This window comes from Penicillium malachiteum, assembly GCF_028827825.1.
Source record: "Penicillium malachiteum strain IBT 17515 chromosome Unknown utg000005l:1.0-9002435.0:326005.0-9005861.0, whole genome shotgun sequence".
Classification (NCBI taxonomy): Eukaryota; Fungi; Ascomycota; class Eurotiomycetes; order Eurotiales; family Aspergillaceae; genus Penicillium; species Penicillium malachiteum.
Window position 1 is genome coordinate 4,312,952 of NW_026643099.1, and position 24,016 is coordinate 4,336,967.

Here is a 24,016-nt window from a genome sequence, read left to right on the forward strand (position 1 = left end):
TCCTTTTTGAGGGGAGTGGATGCCACCTTACTCTTAATAATCAGACAAATAGAGAAACCGAGACCAATGAATAGTTTCAAGACTTAGTATCAATTGACAATATCAAACATTTAAAGGCTTAGCTAGGTATGTATTGTAGTGTATTGGGGATACTATTGTCTATGGGGATTAAATGCCCTGCTATGTTCTGTTCTGTTCTAGTCTGTTCTAGTCTGCCGTTCTGCCGTTGTGCCTTTCTGTTCTGGTCTTACCGCCGTACCCGTGCATCTTCGAGTGCACTGCCTAGAGCGTTCCCCTCTTCAGTATCTATTCATGCTTACTTTATTGGGACTAGCTCTTACATGTGAAAAAGTGGAATACGAATTGTCCCGCTCTCCAGAAAAGATATTCGTGTTATCTCACTTAATGCGATAAAAAGAAAACTTGAACCAAAGCAGAGGAAGAGCGACAAGAAATAGATCATAATGGGGATCACCCCATTGCAGATGAGCAATGCTCTTACGGGGGGGTCTGGCAAATGCTCAGATCTTCTCTTCCCTCGCCCTCCTGGGTCTTGCTTCTCATATGTTCTTTGTTCGTCATCGAAATGTCGATCGATTGATAGGGAAAGGCTTCATGCCGTATCTATACGTCCAATTTGGACTCTGGATATTGTTGTCCATTCGCAGTGATCCTTTCCAGTCGGGGATCTTTCTTTTGCTCGCCAACGCAGCTTTCTACATACCACTCTTTGCAAGCATCTCTATCTATCGACTGTTCTTCCATCCGTTAAAGTCATTCCCTGGTCCTGGCCTGGCGCGATTAACAACATGGTGGGGAGTTGTTAAGCTTGCGATGGGAGAGCAGAGGTACCAACTCCACCATGAACTACACCAACAATATGGAAAAATAGTACGGATAGGTAAGTAGATCCTTATGATATTTTGGACTTGAAAGATGATTAATTTATCTTAATCAGCACCAAACTACTTGTCTATCAATAGTCAAGAAGCTGTTGCGATGATTTATGGTCCTGGCACTAAGTGCGAGAAGTCGAATACCTTCTACGGCTTGCGGGACTCAAAAAGTCTACAGCTTGAGACAGAATTGACAAAACACAGAGCTCGCAGACCGGCTTGGGACAAGGCCTTGAGCGCAAAAAGTATGTATATACAGCATTCCACAAATGTCAAATCCATGTCTGGAAGCTGAGCTTCGCTTCTAGGATGCGTGAAATACCTTCCTAAGCTATATCGTGTGACCGATTTAATGATTGACTGTATCGCCAAAGCAGGCAGCAAAGATGACAGAGGTGTCCTAGTTAATCACTGGCTGAAGTGCTTCGTCTTCGATATGGTGGGGGAGTTAGGATACAGCAAATCATATGGATGTCTGGATTCTGGCAAAATTCACCAAGGACTTTTAGAGGTAGAGAAATTCCTGGCAACAGGAGTCTTGTTGTCGCCTCTTCCATGGCTTGTGAGAATCATAACCAGTCTTCCTGGCTTGCCAGCGCCGATGCAGGGTCTTACAGACTTTGCATCACTTAGCCTGGCTGAGCGCAAGGCTTCCAAGGTAGAGTCGCCAGACGTTCTGTCTTACGTTTTCGGAGGCAAAAAGGCCTTGACCCCCGAGGAAGAAATCGAGGATACCATGATGCTGCAGATTGCCGCTGGTGACACGACTCTCTCTGCATTGACCTTCTGCATGTATCATCTTGCGATCAACCCTGAAATCCAATCCGCCCTGCGAAGGGAAATTGAAACCCATGCGGATGTTGCGGATTTGGCCTTTGAAGCGATTCAAGATCTTCCGCTGTTAGAAAGCGTCATTAATGAGACACTGCGAGTTCATCCAGCCGTGCCAAGTGGCTTGCCACGCTTAACCCCTCCAGAGGGCGTTTACATTGATGGTACATATATTCCTGGTAATACCACCGTCAGCTGCCCGACCTGGACTATCCAACATAGTAAGTATAACAGATACATCCCGGTCACCTCCATTTATATCAACAAATCATTAATGTTGTCTAGGTCACGAAAACTTTACCGACCCGAATACCTGGAATCCCTTCCGCTGGATCGACGTTTTAGAAACCCATAACACGAAAGCTTTCATTCCATTCAGTGTGGGCCCATTCAACTGCGTAGGTAAGGCCTTTGCTTACATGGAGATGAAGCAAGTCCTTGCAAGAATAGTGACTACCTTTGAATTTCAGCTGGGACCAGAAGAGGATGGAACCAAGTTAATCAACGAAAGCCGAGACCATACGGCTATGAGCTGTGCTCCTTTGTATTTGAAGATGAAAGCGATAGTCGGGAAAGATTAGCTGTTTAGGTATAATGTGAGATTTGAGAGGTAGATACTATACTATATGAATCATTCTGATCAATATCTCCGGTTTGACGAGACATTGAATGCGAGATTGTCAGAGAAAGGCTATAAAATCCTGATCCTGCATGGAATTTGAAAGGAGAAAAGTAAGCACATTGAAGGAAGCTCAATTTCAAGCAACATGGAGCTCTGCCAAGTCCAGCGTTTCCTCTTCCGACTTTTTTAAGTAGCCAGTCTTGAGAAAGTTACTTAATAGCGGAGTGTAATCGAAAATCGCATCCCGAATCCAGGCAAGAGGCCGCGGCACGGAGTGAAACATCCAGCCAAGTCGACGAGCAAATTCCACATTATGGTTAACAAAGTCAACTCGTTCTTTCTCGTAGATCTCAAATCCAGCGTTGACTGCTCGTTTGTCCCGTAGATCAACGCCATCCAGCGCTCTCGCAAGAAAGTAACCATCCTCAATTGCCATGCCCATCCCATATGCTGCATATGGTGATACTGGGTGAACAGCATCGCCAAGACATACAACACGACCACTTGACCACTTCTTCAACGATGGTCTGTTGTAGATTTCCCAACGATACACTTGACTCTTGAAATCAGTGGCATCTAAGAACCGGGGGAGTGGCTGTGCCCAATCCTTGAGGATCTCTGTAAGATGCGCTTTGGGATCTTCGGGGACAGGCTTGCCCTCCCATGACGGTTCAACCACCCACCACTCGAATCCTGGTTTTCCCTCATGAAGCATCGGGAAGAAGCTAGCTTGATATTGCCAGCTATGTGAGATGAAGCCGTAGTTTGGAGGGATATCGGGAATGTGGTCACACCAAGCGAGCCAGAGTCGAATTCCGGTGTGAAATAAGCGAGGGTCGCCGAATGCTTGTCGCGATACATTCGAGCGGATTCCATCTGCTCCAATGAGGATATCAGCCATCTCGCGATGACCGTTCTTGAAAAAAAGCTCGACGGCCTCCTCATGTTCGGTGTAAGATGTAGACTCGTGACCAGCATGAATAACATTTTCGGGAACAAGTTCCAACATCTTTTTGAAGATCGAGGAGCGGAGAACGCCATAGTGCCAGCCTTTGATGCCCATTTTTCGCTCACACTCTGGGTTAAAAGGCAGCTTGACGCGCTCTTTGCCGGAATTATTCTTAAAATAAGTCACTGTGTAAGAACCGAAGTTCTTCTCATCCAGTCCGTAAGACCGAAGAATGGCTAGTACAGGGGTTGCCAGTAGAACTGCGCCTCCAATAGCTGTACACTCTGGTTGTCTTTCGAAGATACGAACGTCAAAGCCTCGTTGAATAAAGGCTAGAGCCGCTGAAATCGATCCAGGTCCTCCTCCAACGATCGCGACCCGTTTTCCAGGGCGCCATTGAGAAGCTGACATGTTGGAGAAATTCCGGTTGAGGAAAACTTGTTGTTCAACAACAAATATCAGGGTATGATGGATATGTGAAAAGAGTGATGAATTTGTAGATGTACCATGCCAGGCTTCCAGCAATTTAGGTCAATAAATAGAGACAGAAAAAGAGGCTGCATCGTCGGCTTCTCATCCCCACAGCCGAAAACACGGGGATGCCACATCTCCCTTTGTCCACAATCGGGAACCTGGGGCGTGCGTCTCTTATCAACCTTAATTAACTTTTTCTTCGAAATACCAGCTGTTCCCACCAGACTTTTAGAATGATTTTGATGTAGGTTGCATACTAGGGGGGATGAGCAGAGCCAATGGAGAGCCGGCGGAGAGCCGATAGTGAGATGATGGAGAGCCGAGCCGGCGGGGAGCCGAAACCAATGGGGAGCCGACACTTCCGGGTGGCGGCCTAGACAATATTGAAGGTCAAGGAAGATGATCAATAATATAGCCAATAACAGATACGAAAATTGTAGATCATTCACCTAGATCCGTCCAAAATCCGAGAATCAATGAAGTTGACACTGTAATCCATATTAGTTTATTCTTTCAGAAAGCCGCCAGCTGGCATGCCGCATGATCCATGTCCCATGTGTTAATTCAACCATTCATTCAAATGTTAGTATATCCTGCCCAGGTGGCTATGGAACGGAAAGATCAGACTCTCAGATGGAAGAAAGGTATTACCACCACGGCCGTGGATAGCTTCAAATTTTCTTGTTCCTTTGAATATATCAACATTGAAGTGACGAGTAACGGTTTATGATATAATTAGTTCATCCCGGTCTAGCAGTTGTTTTCTTTCTCTATATTCCAGCACGACGGATGTGACTGACATCAATATGTATTATTCTTGAAAGGAACATTCAAGTTGCTTATTGGAAGATTATAGAATAGAGATAAATTACCTGAGAAGAGGTTGTATTTATTTATAACCCAGAACTTCAATGTTGAAGACAGGAATAACGCAGTCTGGTGAAACTGACACTCAAGTAGTTCACCATTAATCACTTTGTCGAACGCCCATTCCTGAAACCATTTCTCCCAATTTTTCCCCTCCTACGCCCGTAATTCCTTCCACCGGCAATAGCACATACAGCATCCGTGCCCAGCATTCCTTCCTAACACCGAACTCATCGACTGTAGTGGTTACGTTTTTCCATGCATGACTCGTTCCTCGTTGAATAGAGACGTCCCCTCTTTTCATCAACCGAGTTTCCCCACTATCCAAAATCAACTCAATCTCACCCTCCAAGACGACTCCGTAGTCCAACGAGACTGTGCGATGCATAGGACATGAAAACCCGGGCCCAATATCAACAATGCGACAGACTGATCCCGAGGAGACCACGAGGCCGGGAGGCTCTTGTAAAAAGCGCTGGTACACTTCAAGGTCTTGGTCGTCACTAAGCACGGCAGGAAATTGATTTGTACAGTAGGCGAGAGTGAAGAGGCCTCCATTGACATAATGCCTAGAGGCTTCTTCTGGGAAGTTGGTATCGAATACGGCAACCCCGCTTTTGTCGTGAGTGGTAATGAAACGATTGATTGGAGGAAGAGGAGAGGACTCGCTTAGCGAAGCATTGTCGCTTTGGACTGGTGATCCAGTTGATTCATTCTTCTGTGTCATGATGTAGATCAACGAACAGTAAGACGGAGACTGAAGAGAGAGTAAAAACTGAGAACTTCAAGAGCGATGAAGAAGGCTGCGTAGTACCTTATATGTAGAAGCCTACCGCTATCGGAGCTAACCTTGAGTCGGGATGTGGGGGATAAGTTCTAGTAAGACGGGAAATACATCCTTCCAAGGTTGTGTCGGAGGTCATTATAGAGCGGAACGAGTTTTCAATAATTATCCGTAGTTGATCCGAGGTCCGTCCTGTAGTGTTGAGTGTTTAGCTCACGCACCGGTGGCCTTTCCTTCCATCCTCCTCCATGTAACCTCCGCACATAGTTTCCCTCCCCCATTATCACCTAGGAGTACTTTGCCATTCTTAGGAGATATCAACTTTGGTTGGATGATCTGCGCTGGAGATGAAGAAAGGGAAGAGACGTGGTGATATATGCGAGATTAGGTGATACAACTCATCTCAAGAACTTTGAGCGAGTGAAACTCCTCATTGCGATCTGTGGCTAGTACGTATTGTCTCAGTATTGAAAATTGAGGGTTTATCAATTTTTTAACCTTCGACCAGGATCCATTCCAGTGATCTTGGATAAGATCATTCCCCGGCAGAGCTTGTTTTTAGTGGCAGTTTTACCTATTCTTAGAACAGTATAAACCCAGGTGCCCTCAGTAGATACAGTAGATATCACCTCCAGAGCTTCGTCTGCCATGTCCTCTTCCTTCGGCGTCTCCCTTCCCACATCTCAAGACGAAATGGATTCAGACAGCATATGGGCAAGCAGATACCTCTTAGGGGTATGCTGAATCTACCTATGTACCTAGTAGAGTGCATAGCCTTGAGCGTTCAGCTTTTTACTATCTACCAGTAGTTAGTTAATCATGATGCTACGAAGTAGTGGTATGAAAGGCAATACTACATGTATAGTGTTTTTATTCAAATCGATGCTGTGCTTTGGATTTTATTTACTGATTGACCAAGGAGATGAATCAATACATACTACTGTATTCCAAAAAAAACTTGAAGTGGACCAACAAAAAAGGATACAAGCGACGGAGAACTCGCGCGGTTCCCCATTGTTGAAAACTCGTCCTGGATCTTACACCAATCGTCCACCAACCCTCCCTGGCACTAGGTCTAATTTGAACATTTTTCTTCTTTCGCCGAAGATATTTCACCAAAGCTAATTCGAAGCTCGAGATCTGTAGACAAAATCAAAGATATCTTCCCCTTCGAGAATGAAGAGTGGAATGCCATCAGAGAGATCTTTTTAGCCATGTTTCGAAGAGCAAAGATTTCAATCACTCCCTCCAGGTATTTTCAGCGAAAGGATCCAGAGTTCTCGCATTAGCCTCCGACTCGGTATTGACAGTTTCCTCATTTGTGATCCTGCGATAGTCCTGTGACTCGTTCGAGGAGAATGTAGTGTTCAACCAGCTAGATCGTCGACTACTCCAAGATGCGATTCCAATCTAGTTTCCAATAATCAGCATCAAAATCAATCTTCCATTCTGATATAAGAGAAATGAAGAGACCTTCAGAGCCACGATTAAAAGAGCCGCAGCGAAAATCATCCACGAAGCTGTCTGCTGCTGTCCTCTCCATGGCGTTAAACAGCTCCGTGTGTAGCCAAGCTGTAGCTCACAAGAGTTATCACCATGTGTACGATCCTTGAATGGCCATGCCCGATCACGGGTACTCCGTAGACCACAACACTGGAAAGAATCTTGAATTGTTCGAATGGCATCCGCATTCTTAGCCTTGAACATAGATTGCCATTGTTGTTCAATATTGCAGGTTGATAGTTGCTCGGGGTAGAGATATGCGAGTGCTAGTGTTGCGAGGATAGTGGATAGTATGGTGTGTAGCTGATTCAAGGCGGAAAGGACTCGCTGGATGCCGATACCCCAGATTTCGAAATCACGTTGGCTGGCTGATTTCAAGACCCATGTGGAGAGAACACCGAGTATGAGGCCAAGAACTGGTGATACTATGGTCGCTACAGCTGGGATCCAGGTCGGAATGGGGAGGTAGTAGGATACAGTGCGCGACCATGAGAGTCTAGCCTTTGTTACTAGAGCTTCAACTTTAGTATATAGCTTTGTACTGGTTAGACTCACGCTCCAAGAATAATACCTGCGATGCCGAGCTAATGAGTTGATTCAGTTAAAGTTTACAGGTGGATTCAGGTTAGATTCAATGGCAGCTTACCAGCACTAGCAGTATAAATGACACAGGTCTTCTCCACTCGCTCATCATGAACGTTGTAGCTTTTTAAGTATTCAAAAAAAAAACGTGCCGACCCAGGGCTAAAAAAACAATGATTGGAAATTGTGAAGTGATAGGAAGCTAGATTGATCTTTCTTTGAGCTAAGACAAAGAGAAAGAGGGGATGAGGGGAAGGTACCTATGACAATCACATCTGGTGTGGCAGCCTGAGCTCTCAGGCCATAATATGCAGGTTTCCATTCAAAACAAACATCTTGAACATTCAACGTTTGAAGTAGGATCAATTCTTTTCCAAGTTCCAGGTAAGAGTCATCCATATGTCAGTTGCTGATGTTCAATATCTTACATACTGAAATTATATCTCGGAGATTTGAGAATAAGAAGTCCAACTATTGGAACCGGTCTGTCCATCTGTCCATAGACCTCTTAGCGCCAGGGTTCAACCTACATCGACAGAGTCGCAAAGACTTGAGCTACGAACACACGTCACTGAAAAAAATATTGCAGTGATGAAGAAAAAGCCACGCGATAGACCTAGATCTTCGGGGCTGCCGCTTAACTCCACTAGCAAGCCACCAAACCTGCCACAACCCTGAAGCTAAGGTGTTTCAGGCCTCGGTTCCCTTACTTGGTCGGCACTTCAGGCTGCACTTCAGGTTATGAAGCTTATTTTGTTGAAAATGTCTGATCCAAGAGCAGACCCTACGGCGTCACCGATATGTCCTTGCTTCACTAAGCGACCGAGTGCGTGTAAGCCGCCTGGGGCGTTTTGTGGCGGCGATTTGTTGTCAATATACAAGATACGCCATAGCGAAACCCTGTTTTGATTAATCGACTGATACTTGAGGTTCTTATCTACAAACTTTGGAAGACCATGAAAACCCTTGGAACCAGCTGAACAATTCATTTTTTGGGTATCTACCCGATACAGATAGGATGGGGTTTCTCCACATTGCGATCCACGATGAAATTGATACTGGGCTAAAAGAAGCGACCCGCCAATGAGTTTATTTTTATCCCCTTCACTTACTATTTTCTCTGCATTATTCATTCTAGGTTCAATTTGGCCTTTCTCGATTGATTCACCACACTCATCAAATGTTTGGAATTCGTGCCTGCCGCCCACAACTCCCGGGGACGAATATTTGCTTTGCGATTCGCTCGCTCGGAAACCCTTCGTCGCATAATGGTTCTTTTCAACCTAAGGCATCTTACACTTGTGGGGCAGTGCAGTCAAGTCAAACAATTCCTTGATAGAAGTCTTTGCATGCTTATCTTATGTCTCGCGTTGATTCAAGCTAATTTATGCCATATGCGCAGTCAATAAAGTAAGTTGTGCGAGATTAACTACGTCAGCTAGCTACTTGCATACACGTAGCCTCATTCGTCATTGCTGACCACATCTTCACAGATGGAGGATCGTGCTGGTAGGAAGAACTTATTCCTTTGATCACATATCAGGAAACTTGATCGCGATAAGATCCACATTCCCACCCTCAGGCTTTTTCTACACCGTACTTTAACTTGAATCCCATATTTAGATCAGAGGGTTCACGCAAGTGGGTTTCATTAGCCCGTTGAAGTAGACAAGCACTGGTAATTATAGTATAGTGTGCGAAGTGGAGTGTGTTATTCAAAACAAATAACTCTGAAGCCCAATAGTAGCGACAATATAATCCACTTTTCTTTATTTCGGGCAACTTCGGCCTTCTGCCGTAGCCTTGGCCCTTACGCACGGCCCTAATATGGGGCTCCAGCTGCCCAGCTACACATTTATGATGTGGCTATCTCCCGCCAAACTACTGCTGATGTGAGCCTCGTCCAATTGAAAGATCGTAAATACCGAGATCAGTTTGTACTAGTAATTTGCGCAGGTCAGCGGCTGCTCCGACTCGGATCATCCGTTCCAATGGTTTCAAGTTAACGCTGGCATGGAGATCCACTTCTACTAGGGCTGAACCAGTAGTTAGGCTTCAACTACCGGGGTGCGTTCAACCTGTCGGTGAATATGCACAGAACATTGGCCGGGTATATGCACTAAATCATGAGGGTGTCCAACACTTGAGGCGTTTTGGTCTATTTTGGTTTTATACATGTATCTATACTGCTGGAATAGATCCATTTAACTGGCAGGTGGGGCAGAGTGGGAATAGTTTTAGCCCAAAACTACTCCATAGTATCTCGAGGCTCTAAAGGATTCAAGTTTTTAGTTGTCATAGGCGATGCCGATCCGGCATAATCCGTGACGCTTGGCCAGTTAATCTAGATATTTGCTTATCCTGTATTGTCTTATTTAATTGCCAGAAATTCCTTCGCAGTTCTTAAATACTGGTTGAACCCTACTTTCTTATCCCAGGAGTGGTGACTTGCGATAAAAAGTCGACATTGTTCAACATAATCCACAATGGCGGTCCCAGACGAACCTATGCCATCTTCAGACTCCACGATGACATTGACTGAGAACCAAAGAGACTCCATGATGACATTGGTTGAAACCCAAAACCCAAAGGATGCATCCCCGGAGGAGTTCAAAGCAGACTGGAGGCTGAAGAGCATATTTGCTGTCATCGGTCTACTGAACTTTGTGGTTGCTGTCGATGCTACATCTGTATCTGTTGCACTACCAGTAAGTTTCTATCAATAATCCTATACTATTATTCTCTCCCATGTTTATGCTTACCTTCGTTCACAGACAATCTCCTCCGACTTTGGCGGAACAGCAACCGAAGCCTTTTGGGCTGGAACCTCCTTTCTCGTCGCGTCTTGTGTCTTTCAGCCCTTGATATCCCTACTGTCTGATATTTTCGGCCGTAAAAGCATTATTCTGCTCGCCGTCTTAAGCTTCACCCTCGGAGCCATCCTTGCCGCCATCTCTCATGGATGGACACTCATGCTTGTTGGTCGATGCATTCAAGGTGTCGGGGGAGGAGGTATTTATACCTTGACTGAAATCCTCATTGCCGACTTGATCCCACTACGAGAGCGTGGAAAGTGGTTCAGTATCAAATCTGGCTCACAGGCACTGGGAACAATCGTCGGTCCTCTAATTGGAGGTGCATTTACAGAATCCTCTGCCTCGTGGAGATGGCTTTTCTGGTTCAATATCCCCTTCACAGGTCTGGGCCTAGCCCTCATTCCAGTTTTCTTCCATCTTGAAAGAGCTCCTGTTTCTGTACGGGAAAGCTTGGCGAAGGTGGACTATTTTGGATGTGTCATTTCCATCGCGTCGCTTACTTCTTTCCTCATTCCTATCACTTGGGGCGGTAGCATGTACTCGTGGGACTCATGGCATACACTCGTCCCATTGATTCTTGGAATCGCTGGAATGATCGGCTTCGTCGTGTATGAAGCTTATTTTCCTACTCAGCCGTTGATCCCAACTTATCTCTTCAACAACCTCACTATTTGTCTAAGTTACCTCGGTATCTTCCTCCACGGTCTCGTCTTATGGGCCTTGGTCTACTACCTCCCCCTCTATTACGAAGGCGTCCTAGCATACAGCCCCGTCGTTTCAGGCTTGGCTCTATTCCCTGAATGCCTGACTATCGCTCCACTTGCTGTTGTCACGGGCATTATCATCACAAAATATGGGGATTACCGCTGGGCACTATGGGCAGGATGGCCCTTGGCAGTCTTGGGTCTCGGAATCATACATCTATTGGGGCCACATACGAGTGTTCCCAAGTGGATCTTCTTGAACCTCCCTATCGGAATCGCATGTGGTGTACTCTTCCCATCAGTACAACTTCCCGTTCAAGCCGCCGTAAACCCGGAATACATCACTATCGCTGTGACTATGACACCGTTCTTCCGGACACTGGGGCAGTCTGTGGGCGTTGCTATTGGAGGTGTGGTCTTCCAGAATCGCATCAGAAAACAGCTCAGTAATGACCCTAGTCTGGGAGCTGTGGCTGATAAGTATGCATCGGATGCTTCTAGTCTGGTGGAGTTTATTAAGACTCTACCAGCAGGAAGCTCTGAGCGTACGACGCTCATCGCAATGTATGCAAAGTCTTTGGGTGTTGTCTGGGCTGTTATGTGTGGCATTGCTGCTGTGGGACTTTTGACTAGCATCTTCATCAAGAAGTACTCCTTGAACCAGGAACTGACGTCGAAGCAACGTGTGAGGAGGTCAAAGGCTGATCTTGAGTCTGTGCAGGTTCCTGTGGAACCTAAGAATGAAGAGAGTTATGCCCGGGTGGAAGTGAGTGATTAACGGAAACACGAGTGATCACATATGGTGTAATCGTTTCAGCCTTTTTCAAATCTGTTATACTAATGTGACTTTTACGGTCTGTATTTTTGGTGTGTTTTTCATGCAAAAGATGGCTTAATTTGGAGGTGGTCTCGCATTTGGAATTATTTAACGACGAAATGAACATTTCAAAAAATATTATGAATAATTTTATAGTTTCGAAATTAGAATTGGATAATATTTACCTACAATTTCCCAGACATTTATTCATCTCGTGTGTATCCAATCTCATTCGATCTTAAGCTTAAAAGCAATATACTTCCATTCACCAATCAGAGATCACAAATTACATAGCTTCTCCACCACTGAATGCAGCTGATCATTTCCCCTCGTATCCCTCGTATCCTCCAAGACTCATCTGAAGTCCCTGTTATAACCTTGGAACATCCCACTGAACCGGAAGACTACCAGAAATCTTGGAGGTCTATACATTTACAATGTCCAAATACGACCTTGCCCTCGAGCGCATCGACGCCGCCCATAAAGATGACCCCACCACCATCATAATTAACACCACCACCCTCCCCTACGAACTCCACTACGCTCAACAAATGACCCTCTACCTCGAGCGTCTAGACCCTAACGCCTCGGAACTTCTGCGCCTCGCCATCCGCGCCCAACATCTCCGCCGCTGGGAAATCCCTCGCAGCTCCTACCCCGCCACTAAGATCGGGTACCACTCCTGGCGCGGGGCACTACAAAGAGCACAAGCTGCGCTGGCAGAGAAGATCTGTGTTGAAAGTGGATATACAGAGGCAGAGGCGGCACGTGTGGGCGCAATGGTTCGCAAGGCGGATTTGAAGAAGGGAGATCCGGATACACAGACACTGGAGGATGTGGCTTGTTTGGTATTTTTGGATGATCAGTTTGATAAGTTTGAGAAGGATCTTGGCGATGAGGATAAGATTGTGGATATTTTGAGGAAGACTTGGGGGAAGATGTCTGAGGCTGGGAGGAATGAGGCGTTGAATATTAAGTTGTCGGAACGGGGGAGTGCGTTGGTACAGAAGGCTTTGGCTGGTTAAGTGTAGGTATACATTTTCTTCCTATTTTTATTCTATTGGTTCGATCTTTAATTTTGTTATGATGGATGAAATGCGATGTGAATTAAGAATGGAATTGTATTAAGAAACGCCCGCTGATGATATCCAGGTGAAATGAGGTCATTAAGGCCGTTAAGAGACAAGATCGAGATATTCAAGCTCAATTGCTTTTGTGCTGTTTTCAGCAAGGCAAAATGCAAGTTATTCTTGAAATCCAAGAAAACTATGCGGCATTACCAGTTTTACCAGTGTCAATCAGACGCACTAGTCCAATTGCCGCGCCGGCAGCCACACCTCCAACAAGAACCATCTGGATTCCACCCCAGATAGCAGCAAGAACATTATCACGACCACTCCAACCACGTACCACACAGGTCTTGGTGTATCCAAATGTGAGAAGAGTAATACCCATGACACCAATACTCCAGTACAAAGCAATGAGAACCTGGGAAGCGATGAAATACGGAATCAGCGGGATAAAACCTCCGACGAAATAGCCCAGTGCTAGCGTAAGAGCGGACATCCAGGCTTGGTTGCAGTCAGGCGCAGCTACACGGTGGTGGTTTGCAAGCAAGAACTCGAGGAGGCGGTCCTGCGAGGCGTGCAGATTGCGGGTGATATCTTCAATGGCCGATTCTGAGAGACTGTACGATGCGAAGTGATCGTGCACAATGATTCGTGTTTCGTGGGGATGATTCTCGATCAATTCTTCGGTTTCGCGAACGGTAGCTTGGTATGATTCACTATGCGAATGTTAGAGACATGCTGCATTGCTGGAGAAGGATATGAGTACTCACACTTCACTCTTTGCGCCAACGTATCCGCCCAATCCCATGGAGATGGCTCCTGCTGCCAACTCGGCAAGTCCACCGAGAACAACAACCTTGGTGTTTCCAAGTGCCGACAGTCCAGCGGTTAGAGCGAATGGAACAGTTAGTCCGTCCGAGAGACCAAGAATAGCATCGGAAATTATGCGTGGGTTGATGCGAGACCGGGTGCTGGCACTGCCACCGCTGATGGTAGACTCGCCATAGCTGACAGTGCGTCCGAAGGTGTTGTAAGAGCGGGCGCTCTGCGATTCAAGGTCTTGGTCCATCGTTTCCTCGTCTTCGATGCGAGCTAGGAGAGGTTTACCTGGTTGAGAAGATCATTAGCATATTGATTTCTGGATATTTTGTCGATGCTTCAACGGAATGTACTCACTTGGAAGCTTTTGGTACTCTTTTGTGGGGAAGAGCTTCTGCTTGAGGAAGAGAAAAGCCATGATGGTTTTTATTATCCTAGGCTCCGATTCTACCGGAGTTTTGTCGACACGATAGTGAAGCTTTTTTGATACCCCAGGCTCCGATTCTACCGGAGTTTTTTGTTGACACAATAGTGAAGCTTTTTGATATCCCAGGCTCCGATTCAACGTGAGTTTTTTGTTGACACAATATTCACCAACAAGGGATCCTAGAGAAGGAATTCTTCCTGTATTTTCCCAGATCGACGATCTCGGGGCAATATTGATTTGAGATCGAGTGCGTGCAGAATAGTAGCAAGGCGAGATTGACGTCAGGACAAGATATCACCATTTACAGGAGGGAAATGATGAGAAGATCGAAGTTTCCAGGAGTTCAATAAAAAGGTGTCAATCTGGAGTTTGAAAAGAGGGGAAGAAGGTATCTTAATAGTATGTGTCGTGAAACAACCCTGAGATCATGAAAGGGAAGCGGATTCAAAAGAAATCTATGTCTTGCAAAGGTACAATTGAAGAAGAAAAAAAAACATCGCAAGGGGCCCTTCCATTCTTTTAATTCTTACAATAGCCACAACTTTTCACACCGGTCTCAGCAATCTCAAACTTCATTAGCATAACAAAAAGCCCCAAAGACAAAAAAACAGTTATGCATGCAGGTGAGCGATGGACATTTAACCAATCAGAAACCTCATAAAGGTCAGCGAGAGTAAATCAGCTTTGTTTTGTTAGTAACTTTACGGAGATAGAAGCCTTTCAGTCCATTCTTACATCTGTAAAAGACACGCATTTGCTGCAAATCCAAAAGCTGTGATTGGTGGTGGTGATCATGATGACCATTAGCTTGATTGTGAGTGGATGAAGTTCGTAGATCTCCGTTATAACGGCTCCACTGTACTACATTCCATTGTGTCATCCATTGGCCACTCGGTGCTAGGGCTCCGGTCTTTTCTAGATCGGTCGGTTTCCGTTTGTATATTCCGAGTTCACCTTGGCAGGTCCACTGAATTGAGCAGGATAGGTGTGGTTGGCGCGAGGGAGTGGATTGTTTTTTTAATAATTCCACATTGGCCCGCAGAGAAATCTTCTAGCGCTATCGCGTACCCTGTTTTTGAAAGGAACGGTTGGCGTCTCCTGCATGGGAGGGACTCGAACTTGAACGCGCATATGTTGTATGTAACACGATGTGACCTCAGATTCCTGATGTGTTTCAAGGTTATTCAAGTTGAGGCGGTCGACTCGGAGTTGACATATATACCAGTCGACATGTGTGCGCTGATATCTGCAATTTGGCTGAGCATTGTGAAATCAATTCATACATGCATATTTATTCCGTCGAACCCGCATAAGGAAAAAATCCGGTCAGCTGTCAGGATTCTTTCTGGAAGCCCGGTATTAACTTGATTTAAGTGGGGGAAAAGCGCGAGAAGTGCTGATCTCTCACTTACACTTGAGATTTGATATCCACTTTCTATCCACTTTTTCCAACATTTCCAGGATTTATAGATAGAAAATTGCACTAGCGCCTGTCAATGAACTCAAAGAATCACTTACATCCTTTGAATTGGCAAATCAACAATCTCTGCAGTGGATAGCATGGTTTTCTCCCGTGTCTGATCCACTGTTTTGTAGCAAAAACCTTGATTTGAATGATAACATTCGCAAGCTCCATTGCTCTGCATCTTCAATTTGTTTTCGGGGCTTTCTTCATAATAATAGCTCAGAATTAAGACTTGAGCCGTGACTGTTGGTTTTGAGATTTTGGGTCATTCGATCTTCGAGTTGATCAGCTTATTCAGGCCATCTCTGTAAGGATCTGCTGCATTAGGTTTTCTCAGTCGCTGTAGTTGCCAATGCTGGTGAGAGTTTTCACTAGGCAGTTGAATTCAAGTGTTCCCTATTTACTCAGGTTTTTAGTTTGTGTGGTATTGTTGCTATTCATCGTGTTATTATTGTTTGCTGCGTGTTATCAATCGGAGATGAGAGGATGGTCGTCATTGCGTTCACGTGTCATTTCGTGATACCAGGATTAAGCGAGGAAGTAAGAGTTAAAGTCATATTAATAGACATAGTTATAGTAAGAGTTATAGTAAGAGTTATAGTAAGAGTTATAGCAAGAATTATAGTAAGAGTAAGATGAAGTGTAAGAGTTGCTATAATACTATCAATATGCCTTGCGGCCCACAAAAGCAACAACTTTCTGAAACCAGTACAAAAATCTACGTGGTGCAGAGAGACAGCGATCTGAGTAGAATGAGGGTTTTGCACGCGGTGAAGACCGATATCATCAGAAATGTAAGTTACTTCATTTATGCCGAAGGTGGTGGATGATTTAATTGACATGGGCTTGGATTCCTTTAAGCCAGTCTCGGGGATATGGTAGACGGTTTCATGCAGCTGTCCAGCCAGAATCTTCATGATGCAGTGCGCATTGGCATGGTCATGAATTGGGGATCCCTTTCCTGGGTTCCAGACCAGAAGAAGCTATTTACTGCAGGTTAGTTGAACCGTGACACATGATAGATTCTAACTTCCAGAGAAGAAAGGAGAAGGCAAAAGGTACTCACAATGTTCGCCTTGTGGTTGATATTCTCAAACTGGCTTCTCCATACACAGCCTGGAAATCTTCTGTTAATAGCGTAACCTAGCACTGCCAGTGAGAGATCTCAGACTCAGCGTAATTTCAATAGGTAGTCATACTTCTAGGCAAAGAGTTAACTGAATTCCCGAAGTGGATGAGTGTGAAAGCAAAAGGTATTTCAAGTCAAGGTCAGCTCTGAATGAGTAGTACTTGTGCCTACGTACGTGCCTTCTACTGTACTACAACTTAAACCTACTGCGTGAACATCATGATAGTATTGCCCAGGTGGTATCATTAAAATTTTAGGTAGCAGAATTACCCGTTGACGAATCCTTTTTCCTAGGATTTTCCATGCATAATGAATTGACGGGGGAGCTCAGATTCAGTCCCAGTAAGAATGGGCCAACATCTTTGAAGCTCGTTTGATCCTTCATGCATGGAAGCGTTGTTTTGAGCAGGTCTTGGAGCTTCTCAACTTTGATCAAGCTATTCTTCCAGTCATAGATGCTCTTGCTGGGATCATTGGCATGGAATTCTACTTCATTCAGTCGATTCAATGCATTCGTAGTGGCGTTGTAGTCGACAGGACTGATCTTGAGAATTTGATCGTCGAAATGCCGACCCAAGACAAAAGACTGGTAATGAGGCGGCTGGGAAATGCATATGGAGCTTAGCAGTGGGATTCCGCCAGAGGCTCGCAAATCTGCGATACTCTTGCTTAGCTTATCCTTGATATCGTCCGTTGCATCAGCAGGGATATCATCCTCCGTGGCAAGATCCTCAGGACATCTGTCAAGAAGAACCAGGATGACGTCATTCTCTAGTTTCTTTGTGCTCAAAATCTCTAGTTTCCCACCCTTGAAATTCTGGGGAAATGGGGCTGAGAAGCGCATATCAGGCCACATGCTGATCGACTCAGAACGTAAGAAAAATACATATTTTGGCATCTGTGGCTTATGGCGGCTGTCTGGATAATCAATTGTTGTGTTTTCGTACAGCACCATCGATTGTTTGATCTCTGCCTTGATTGAGTCGGTGCCGTCAACATCGAGGTTATTGCCAATGCTGAGAGAACCGTCTATAAAAGCATCGATCCAGCTTTTATCAATGTAGAAGAAGCGAATTGATTCTGGTGGCAGGAAATCCAAGGATGATATGAGATAATTGATGGGTATTGTATGCAAGAACTTGAATTCAAGCAGCTTTTTGAGCACAGTTGGATAGCTGCCTGAGCTGGGTTGCGCATTGCTCGCAGTCCAACTCTGAAATCCTTCAATAGTTGCGTGTTGCAAGCTTTTGCTAGGGTTGCTTCTCCTGATTCTGGCCAACGATGTACAAAAATCCTTGTTGCTTGCGGCTAAAAGCCGGCCCAAGCTCCAGGCTGATGAGTAGGTAACATCGTTCATTCCAATCTCTTGATTCATAATTTCGAGATCTGTTCCAAAGTTCGACTCGACCACTGATGCATTTAGTCACCATATTGAAATGAATGTCATGTGGAACTCACCTGTCTTGCCCGGGGCTGCGAAGATATTGTGCGGCACTGGCACGGGAGTTAAAGGACCCCTGTGTAAAGCGATAGTAGACTCTCCGGTGGGAAGCCCGTACTTGTGTATCGAGTATCCATACCCATTTTTGCCTTAAATGCTGTCAAATTCTCTGAGCTCAGTCCGGCCGCTGAATCAAATTTCGTGGTGATTGCAGAGGGACTCCGAAGCATCCTGTCATCCGATATTTTCAGACTGTCGGGGATCCTTAGATTGTCTCCTGTTTGCGGTGATCCAGCTAAATTCTGGAGCAGGTCTAGAGATTGGAGTGAAGCGGCTGGATTGACAGTATATGTCCAAGAATGCAGTGATATCAGAGCGACTGCTGACTTGGAGCAGTCTTCCGGGAGCTTCATCAAATCCCAACCTTCAATACTTACCAGATGGACGGCCACAGTTCTGGCGGCTTTATTGCTAGCATTTGCTGTTTTATGAGAAAAAATCACCGAATGCTCCTCAGCATCGATCTCGTTGCTGTCTGGCGGCGCCTTCCTGGTGTGCGCAAAATACTGGTAGCGAGATACATCGGATGCGACAGAAGTCGACGAATCTGGTAGCGGCAGACTGCCATCGTCCTGGTAACTGTTGTATACCAGCGGTATAAATGTTGAAAAGCTCAAAAACATGACATCCACAGAGGCTGCTGTCTCATCATTAGTCATCGTCTCGGGACTTTTCAGAATCGGGAGACTGAGATCAGGACATTTGATCAGGTCGGCAAGTCTCAACTTGAAAGATCCGGTCTCTGGAGCATCGCCTATACTGGCAACTGACGTGGGCTTTGGCATAAGCTCTCCTTTCTTGAAGACAATCAATGCTAGCCAAGGTAAAGTGCCTTGATCGGGGTCTGGGCTTGCGGCATTATATTTGGCAGCTCGCTCCCACGGAAGCGTTGGATCAGCAAAAGCGATACTTGGCAGAGTTAATAACGGTGCAGTACTCAATGCCGGAGGATACATGGAAAGTATGTCCAAGTTTGGAAGGGTGAAACGAGGTGCAACGAGGTGCAAGAACCGTCAAAGCCTTTGTCTTATCTTTCTCATTCTGAATTGTGGGATTCTCAACGCTTTGTGATACTCCGATTGAAAAATTGCCGCTCTCTGATGGGGGCTTTCTGAAAGGTTGCCATCCCAAGGAAGGGGAAAATGAATCAGGCTGATTACGCGGCTCTAGTAGGCCACACTGGCCTCGAGAACTCTGTCCATCAATATCTTTGAGCCTTGCTTCCAACGCATCAGCTGTCCCATGATCCATGGTTGATCTCAGTAGCTTTGTGTTGATCTCGAAAAAAGAAAATTGGTTTATCTGCTGATTTGTGTTCTTCGACCCGATATACCAGATGAATACCCGTTTGAATTGATCGATTCGAAAATTGGAAGGATGTCACGACGCCTTATGACATGAGCTTTCTGACTTGCGCTTCGAGCCGGATGGAGAGACTATTGTTAGACAACAGCCCCGCTAGGCCCCATATGGCGCACTGAAATCACCAAAAAATGGCTATTCGACGCGAGACACCAAGCAGACATCTTGCCAAGACCTCATTTTATCGTAGCCCGACAGAAAGAGCTCGCTCAGATCAAGCATTCAATAACTGCAGGCAGTGTTAACCGACGCATACCTGTCAATTTTTATGTTGTCTCCGCGAGTATTCGATTTTCGGAGGAGCTGGCACTGGCAGCTGAAGCCAATCGCTCTCGACTTGCAGGGAAAACATGGCGACAAACCTTCAGGGCCAGAAGAGGGCCATGGATAATTTGCTGCGCAACCTGAGGGCAAAAGTGGAAATTGCAGTTCATTTTTTCGAGCCAAAAAGGCCTGGCTTCGTGCCCGACCCGATTCCTGCTCCCTTCGACGCCGTAGCCCAGGGTTTGGCACAATTTTTGAACCCTAGGGCCCAGAAAACTCCAAGGCATTTCAAGATGCACTGGAAGACGCGCCCTTGAACCCAAGTACCGAAGTCATAGGGAAAGGTATGAACGTGAACAAAAGCTTTCTCCCGACGCGGGTACAATTACCCAGCTACTAAAAGATGTGGACAATCAATCCCAAGTTATCAAAGATCTTTGCAAGTTGGATGGTGGTACATTAGAGTAAAGCTGACATGTTGCTCAAAGCTGAAAGAACTGCAAAATAAATCGGCATTCATTGTCGTGGCCACCAGTTGGCAGGTAATATGCGATCTATTAATGGATATCCCTTGAAGTTGTACCAAACGAGTAACTATGATGTCTTTTTCATCGGATTAAAAGAGTGAATCGGACAAGCTTACTTATTGCAGTAATTCATCCAAGTTTGGTCTGTAATTTGAAATGCAAAGTTCGGATTTAAGCCACGCAATTGTACTCCGTAGCCCGCAGGCTTACGAACCTCTTGAGAGTTCCCATGTCACAAATTGGGGGCTAAATTCACAACAAATACCTGCAATCTGTAAGTAGCAGCTAATCCCAGATTATGGCTTTTAATGGATAACTCCTTCTGTCTCGCTTATCGATTGAATCCTTTCCATACCAATCTGCAGTATATCATCATCAAGTTCACAAGTGGAAGACCGAGTCAGCATCACACAAAGTCCTTTTGCTTTAATTATGATAAATCCTGAAAGAAAGTTGATTACCTTCTCGGGAGCTGAAAACTCAGTTAAAATCCGGCGGCACATTCCGGAGACCACTCTTCATATTCAGCCCCAAAAGAGGCTTTATTTCAAACATTAGAACTGACCATGCACCGGGAATAGATCTCAGACACCAAGGAAAGACATCGGGGCTCGGACCTCTCAATTGATCAATAATTTCTACGGTCACTTTCCAAGGTTAGTACCCAAATAGTCTACTGGTATGGTCAAATGCTATACTCCGTGCCGTTTAAGCGATTCGCTACGGCCGGGGTCACTCTGGCTCGGAGTCTATGGGTGAAACTCCTAGGATCAATGGTGTTCAAGTTATATGTGCTCACTGAATTATCCAGAGTTCAAATGTTTTACGATCTCTCTCGTGTCAAATATCCAATTTTGACATAAACTTGAAGCTTTAACCAATGCAGATTATACATTAACTCCGAGTCTCCTGCTAGTAGTTTAATTCAAGTTTGAACCTTTCGTCATCTGGTTTCCATCTTTTTGGGTGTGAACGCCTAACATCGTATTACTATTCACATGCGTACATCATGATGCAAAAATAGTTCAAATCTTGATACTAGACAAATCGCCAGTTAGTCTGGATATAGCTATTTTGCATCTAAAATTAATTTAATATAAAATAGGCACTAAATGTCGAGATCTGGAGAAAATGGGTCCACTCAGGCTCTCTCGTATATTTCGTTTATCTAATCCATAGACGAGATCCCTGACAGGTATAACAAACTAAAAATAGAACGTATTGATTTGGGTTGAGAAGTATTACTTCAAATTCCACTACCAATTACCAGAGAAACTTGAATGTATGAGGAAATGGTCAGCACTTCAAGTTTCTCACGCATGAGCTTTCAGTGCGAGATGAAGAAAAGTCAGCCCGAATACCACCTACCCTTCTCACTTCAAGGCCGTTGCAGGATTGATTCCCTGTTCAAGTCAAAGGATTCAAAGTTTTAACGTGGTGTCTCGGTGATCCCGGCGCTATGATCGGACACATATGCATAAGTTCAGATGATAGGAACGAACTGGTTTCCTCACTAGGTAACCAGTTCTGGCCCCCTCTAGGACCCTGGACCCTGAAATTAACCAAGCATTTCACAAGCAGCGGAAATGATCTACGCTTATTGCGGGACAAGACATGCGAGTAGATTTCGGTCTACTGCAGCATTGAGCCGGGATGCTTGTCTTTGGTTTGGGAAAATAACTAGTAAGCTGATTTATGAGACTTTGAACGGAGTGAGTGGTCGCAAATCACCGTTATGGCTTCGTGGCTTATAATAATTTCCTGAATAGGTAATCATCATACTCATGGAGCAAGAGATCATGTCCGTATTCAGCTATTGAGTACCATAAGTACAGTGGGGGCTAAAGTCACACGGGAAGGCCGCTCTTTGACTTTACTTGGGACTAAAAATCATACAATTTTAAGATATTTGGAGGAATATGATCCTTGCCTGCTATGCAGCTCTCAACAGGAGAAGATGAAATCCTCGAGTACTAAATCTAGTATGGTAGAATCAATAAATAACATTAGACTTGCCTTGACTATGGAGGATTACTACCTAGTAGTAGTTAGTTAATTATAGCGTGCAGATGCAGGGCGGAATGTAGCTTAGCATCTTTTCCGTACTCTCCACATCAATCCGAGTTTAAACATTATACGAAAATCAGATTTCACCTTCTCTCACCACCATCCTTTCTCATCTGCCCCCAAAAGTGAAACGATTCTTTCAAAAATGTTCTCCACCGATTCTAAACTTCTACCCGCACACGGGAGGACACTGCTAACGATCTCTGATCCCTGAACTTGGCACTGCCCTCTCATTCTCCACTTTACCATGTCGCCCCAGAAGGGGCCAAAAACGGCTCATTGCTTATGTGACGTACTCACATAGTTTCCTAGGAATAGGAGTGTAATCTCCAAAATTCTATATAAACCTAGCCTTGGCGCCTAGCTTTCACACAAGACTCATATCAATCTATCAAACTCTATGTCAAGCAAAATGGAGCAACAACCCCCAACCCCTACTCTCGAGTCGTATGTGCTGCAGATTGCAGGCCACGAAAAGCTCCTTGGCGATGCTTACAAGTTTACCAAGACACCTCTTCGGGCTGGAGTGGTGAACCGTGTGCTCTTCTACCAAGGCAGTTTTAACCCTCCCCACCTGGGTCACCTTGCTCTCATTCAACATATCTATTGGAACAGTGGAAAGGATCAGAACTATCTGACCGCTGTTGTTCTCCCTGCCGACCAAAAGATCCTCGATGAGAAGCAGCCTACCAACAAAAACCAAATTATTATGACCAAGGAAGAGCGCGCTAGTCTTTGGCGTGGCCATGATACAACAAATGGCTTCTGGATTTACACAGGCTCATTCAAAGAATGGCTGGCTTTCTTTCACCAGGTTCGACGAGCCGCTGGATATGATGACTTTGAGCTGGAGGTATCTATCATGGTTGGCCCTGATCATTTGCCCGATTTGCAGAAGTATCCAGCTCTTGGCAAATGGGGTTATACCGAGTGGCTGTTTAGCGACATTGCTCGCGATTATGAGGATAGGAGCCAAGTGCCGGAATATGAACCCTTTCAGCCTCATGTGATCAATTGTGAGAAGGATGAAAAGACAGCAGAGAAGGTCGCCTCATTCGTTACTGCTGGCATGCGTATGGTGGCACCAAAGAGCTTCGATGATATGCTTCAAAGTGGTAAGACAGTCTCTATTTTCAGTGTTGATTCTTTCTCCGACCATATAACTGACTCTACCTCAGATCCAAACATGAAAGATCAAATGGTCAGGGATATTGTTGCCAAATCAAAGGGCACTACCCTGGAAGGCTTGATTAGTCGTCGATTGGATAACCCTAATTCTCTGCTCCGCTTCATCCCTAAGCCCACGACCGAGGCAATTCCGCGAATCAGCTCATCTGATATTCGAAAGACCATTATGACCTCGCCTCGAGACGAGCTGGAGACAAACCTTCGTGGTACAGCTCTGAACCCTGATCTCTTGGCTGAAATTCTCAAGAAGAATTACTCTGAGTACTTGAGTCCTGAGTAGAGAACCAACTAGGACCCAATATGCGATTCCCCAACCTCAAATTGCATTTCTGAAGTTCTCTTGTGGCTTGCA

General features: G+C 45.2%; 10 protein-coding genes across 10 annotated transcripts; 4 read left to right on the top strand and 6 right to left on the bottom strand.

Annotated features, from left to right (window-relative positions):
* Positions 1 to 492: 492 nt before the first annotated feature.
* Positions 493 to 2,308, top strand: N7483_011606 (cytochrome P450; the record flags this gene model as incomplete). Its single annotated transcript, XM_057095033.1, has 4 exons — positions 493 to 901; positions 959 to 1,141; positions 1,205 to 1,948; positions 2,013 to 2,308. 4 exons carry the CDS (start codon positions 493 to 495, stop codon positions 2,306 to 2,308), a joined length of 1,632 nt encoding a protein of 543 aa, XP_056941004.1.
* A 177-nt stretch (positions 2,309 to 2,485) lies between these two features.
* Positions 2,486 to 3,709, bottom strand: N7483_011607 (FAD-dependent oxidoreductase; the record flags this gene model as incomplete). The annotated part of the gene is made up of 1 exon (XM_057095034.1): positions 2,486 to 3,709. The coding sequence occupies one exon, from the start codon at positions 3,707 to 3,709 to the stop codon at positions 2,486 to 2,488; it is 1,224 nt and encodes a 407-aa protein (XP_056941005.1).
* A 1,030-nt stretch (positions 3,710 to 4,739) lies between these two features.
* Positions 4,740 to 5,366, bottom strand: N7483_011608 (cupin domain-containing protein; the record flags this gene model as incomplete). Its single annotated transcript, XM_057095035.1, has 1 exon — positions 4,740 to 5,366. One exon carries the CDS (start codon positions 5,364 to 5,366, stop codon positions 4,740 to 4,742), a length of 627 nt encoding a protein of 208 aa, XP_056941006.1.
* Positions 5,367 to 6,662: 1,296 nt separating this feature from the next.
* On the bottom strand, positions 6,663 to 7,617 carry N7483_011609 (uncharacterized protein; the record flags this gene model as incomplete). The annotated part of the gene is made up of 3 exons (XM_057095036.1): positions 6,663 to 6,833; positions 6,897 to 7,427; positions 7,573 to 7,617. The coding sequence occupies 3 exons, from the start codon at positions 7,615 to 7,617 to the stop codon at positions 6,663 to 6,665; spliced, it is 747 nt and encodes a 248-aa protein (XP_056941007.1).
* A 2,377-nt stretch (positions 7,618 to 9,994) lies between these two features.
* Positions 9,995 to 11,806, top strand: N7483_011610 (MDR family MFS transporter; the record flags this gene model as incomplete). The annotated part of the gene is made up of 2 exons (XM_057095037.1): positions 9,995 to 10,216; positions 10,283 to 11,806. The coding sequence occupies 2 exons, from the start codon at positions 9,995 to 9,997 to the stop codon at positions 11,804 to 11,806; spliced, it is 1,746 nt and encodes a 581-aa protein (XP_056941008.1).
* A 476-nt stretch (positions 11,807 to 12,282) lies between these two features.
* N7483_011611 (DUF4202 domain-containing protein) lies at positions 12,283 to 12,870 on the top strand (the record flags this gene model as incomplete). Its single annotated transcript, XM_057095038.1, has 1 exon — positions 12,283 to 12,870. The coding sequence occupies one exon, from the start codon at positions 12,283 to 12,285 to the stop codon at positions 12,868 to 12,870; it is 588 nt and encodes a 195-aa protein (XP_056941009.1).
* Positions 12,871 to 13,111: 241 nt separating this feature from the next.
* Positions 13,112 to 14,152, bottom strand: N7483_011612 (VIT1/CCC1 transporter family protein; the record flags this gene model as incomplete). The annotated part of the gene is made up of 3 exons (XM_057095039.1): positions 13,112 to 13,631; positions 13,686 to 14,022; positions 14,092 to 14,152. The coding sequence occupies 3 exons, from the start codon at positions 14,150 to 14,152 to the stop codon at positions 13,112 to 13,114; spliced, it is 918 nt and encodes a 305-aa protein (XP_056941010.1).
* A 2,856-nt stretch (positions 14,153 to 17,008) lies between these two features.
* N7483_011613 (uncharacterized protein) lies at positions 17,009 to 18,130 on the bottom strand (the record flags this gene model as incomplete). Its single annotated transcript, XM_057095040.1, has 1 exon — positions 17,009 to 18,130. One exon carries the CDS (start codon positions 18,128 to 18,130, stop codon positions 17,009 to 17,011), a length of 1,122 nt encoding a protein of 373 aa, XP_056941011.1.
* A 131-nt stretch (positions 18,131 to 18,261) lies between these two features.
* On the bottom strand, positions 18,262 to 19,212 carry N7483_011614 (uncharacterized protein; the record flags this gene model as incomplete). The annotated part of the gene is made up of 1 exon (XM_057095041.1): positions 18,262 to 19,212. One exon carries the CDS (start codon positions 19,210 to 19,212, stop codon positions 18,262 to 18,264), a length of 951 nt encoding a protein of 316 aa, XP_056941012.1.
* A 3,676-nt stretch (positions 19,213 to 22,888) lies between these two features.
* On the top strand, positions 22,889 to 23,944 carry N7483_011615 (uncharacterized protein; the record flags this gene model as incomplete). Its single annotated transcript, XM_057095042.1, has 1 exon — positions 22,889 to 23,944. One exon carries the CDS (start codon positions 22,889 to 22,891, stop codon positions 23,942 to 23,944), a length of 1,056 nt encoding a protein of 351 aa, XP_056941013.1.
* Between the last annotated feature and the right edge of the window lie 72 nt (positions 23,945 to 24,016).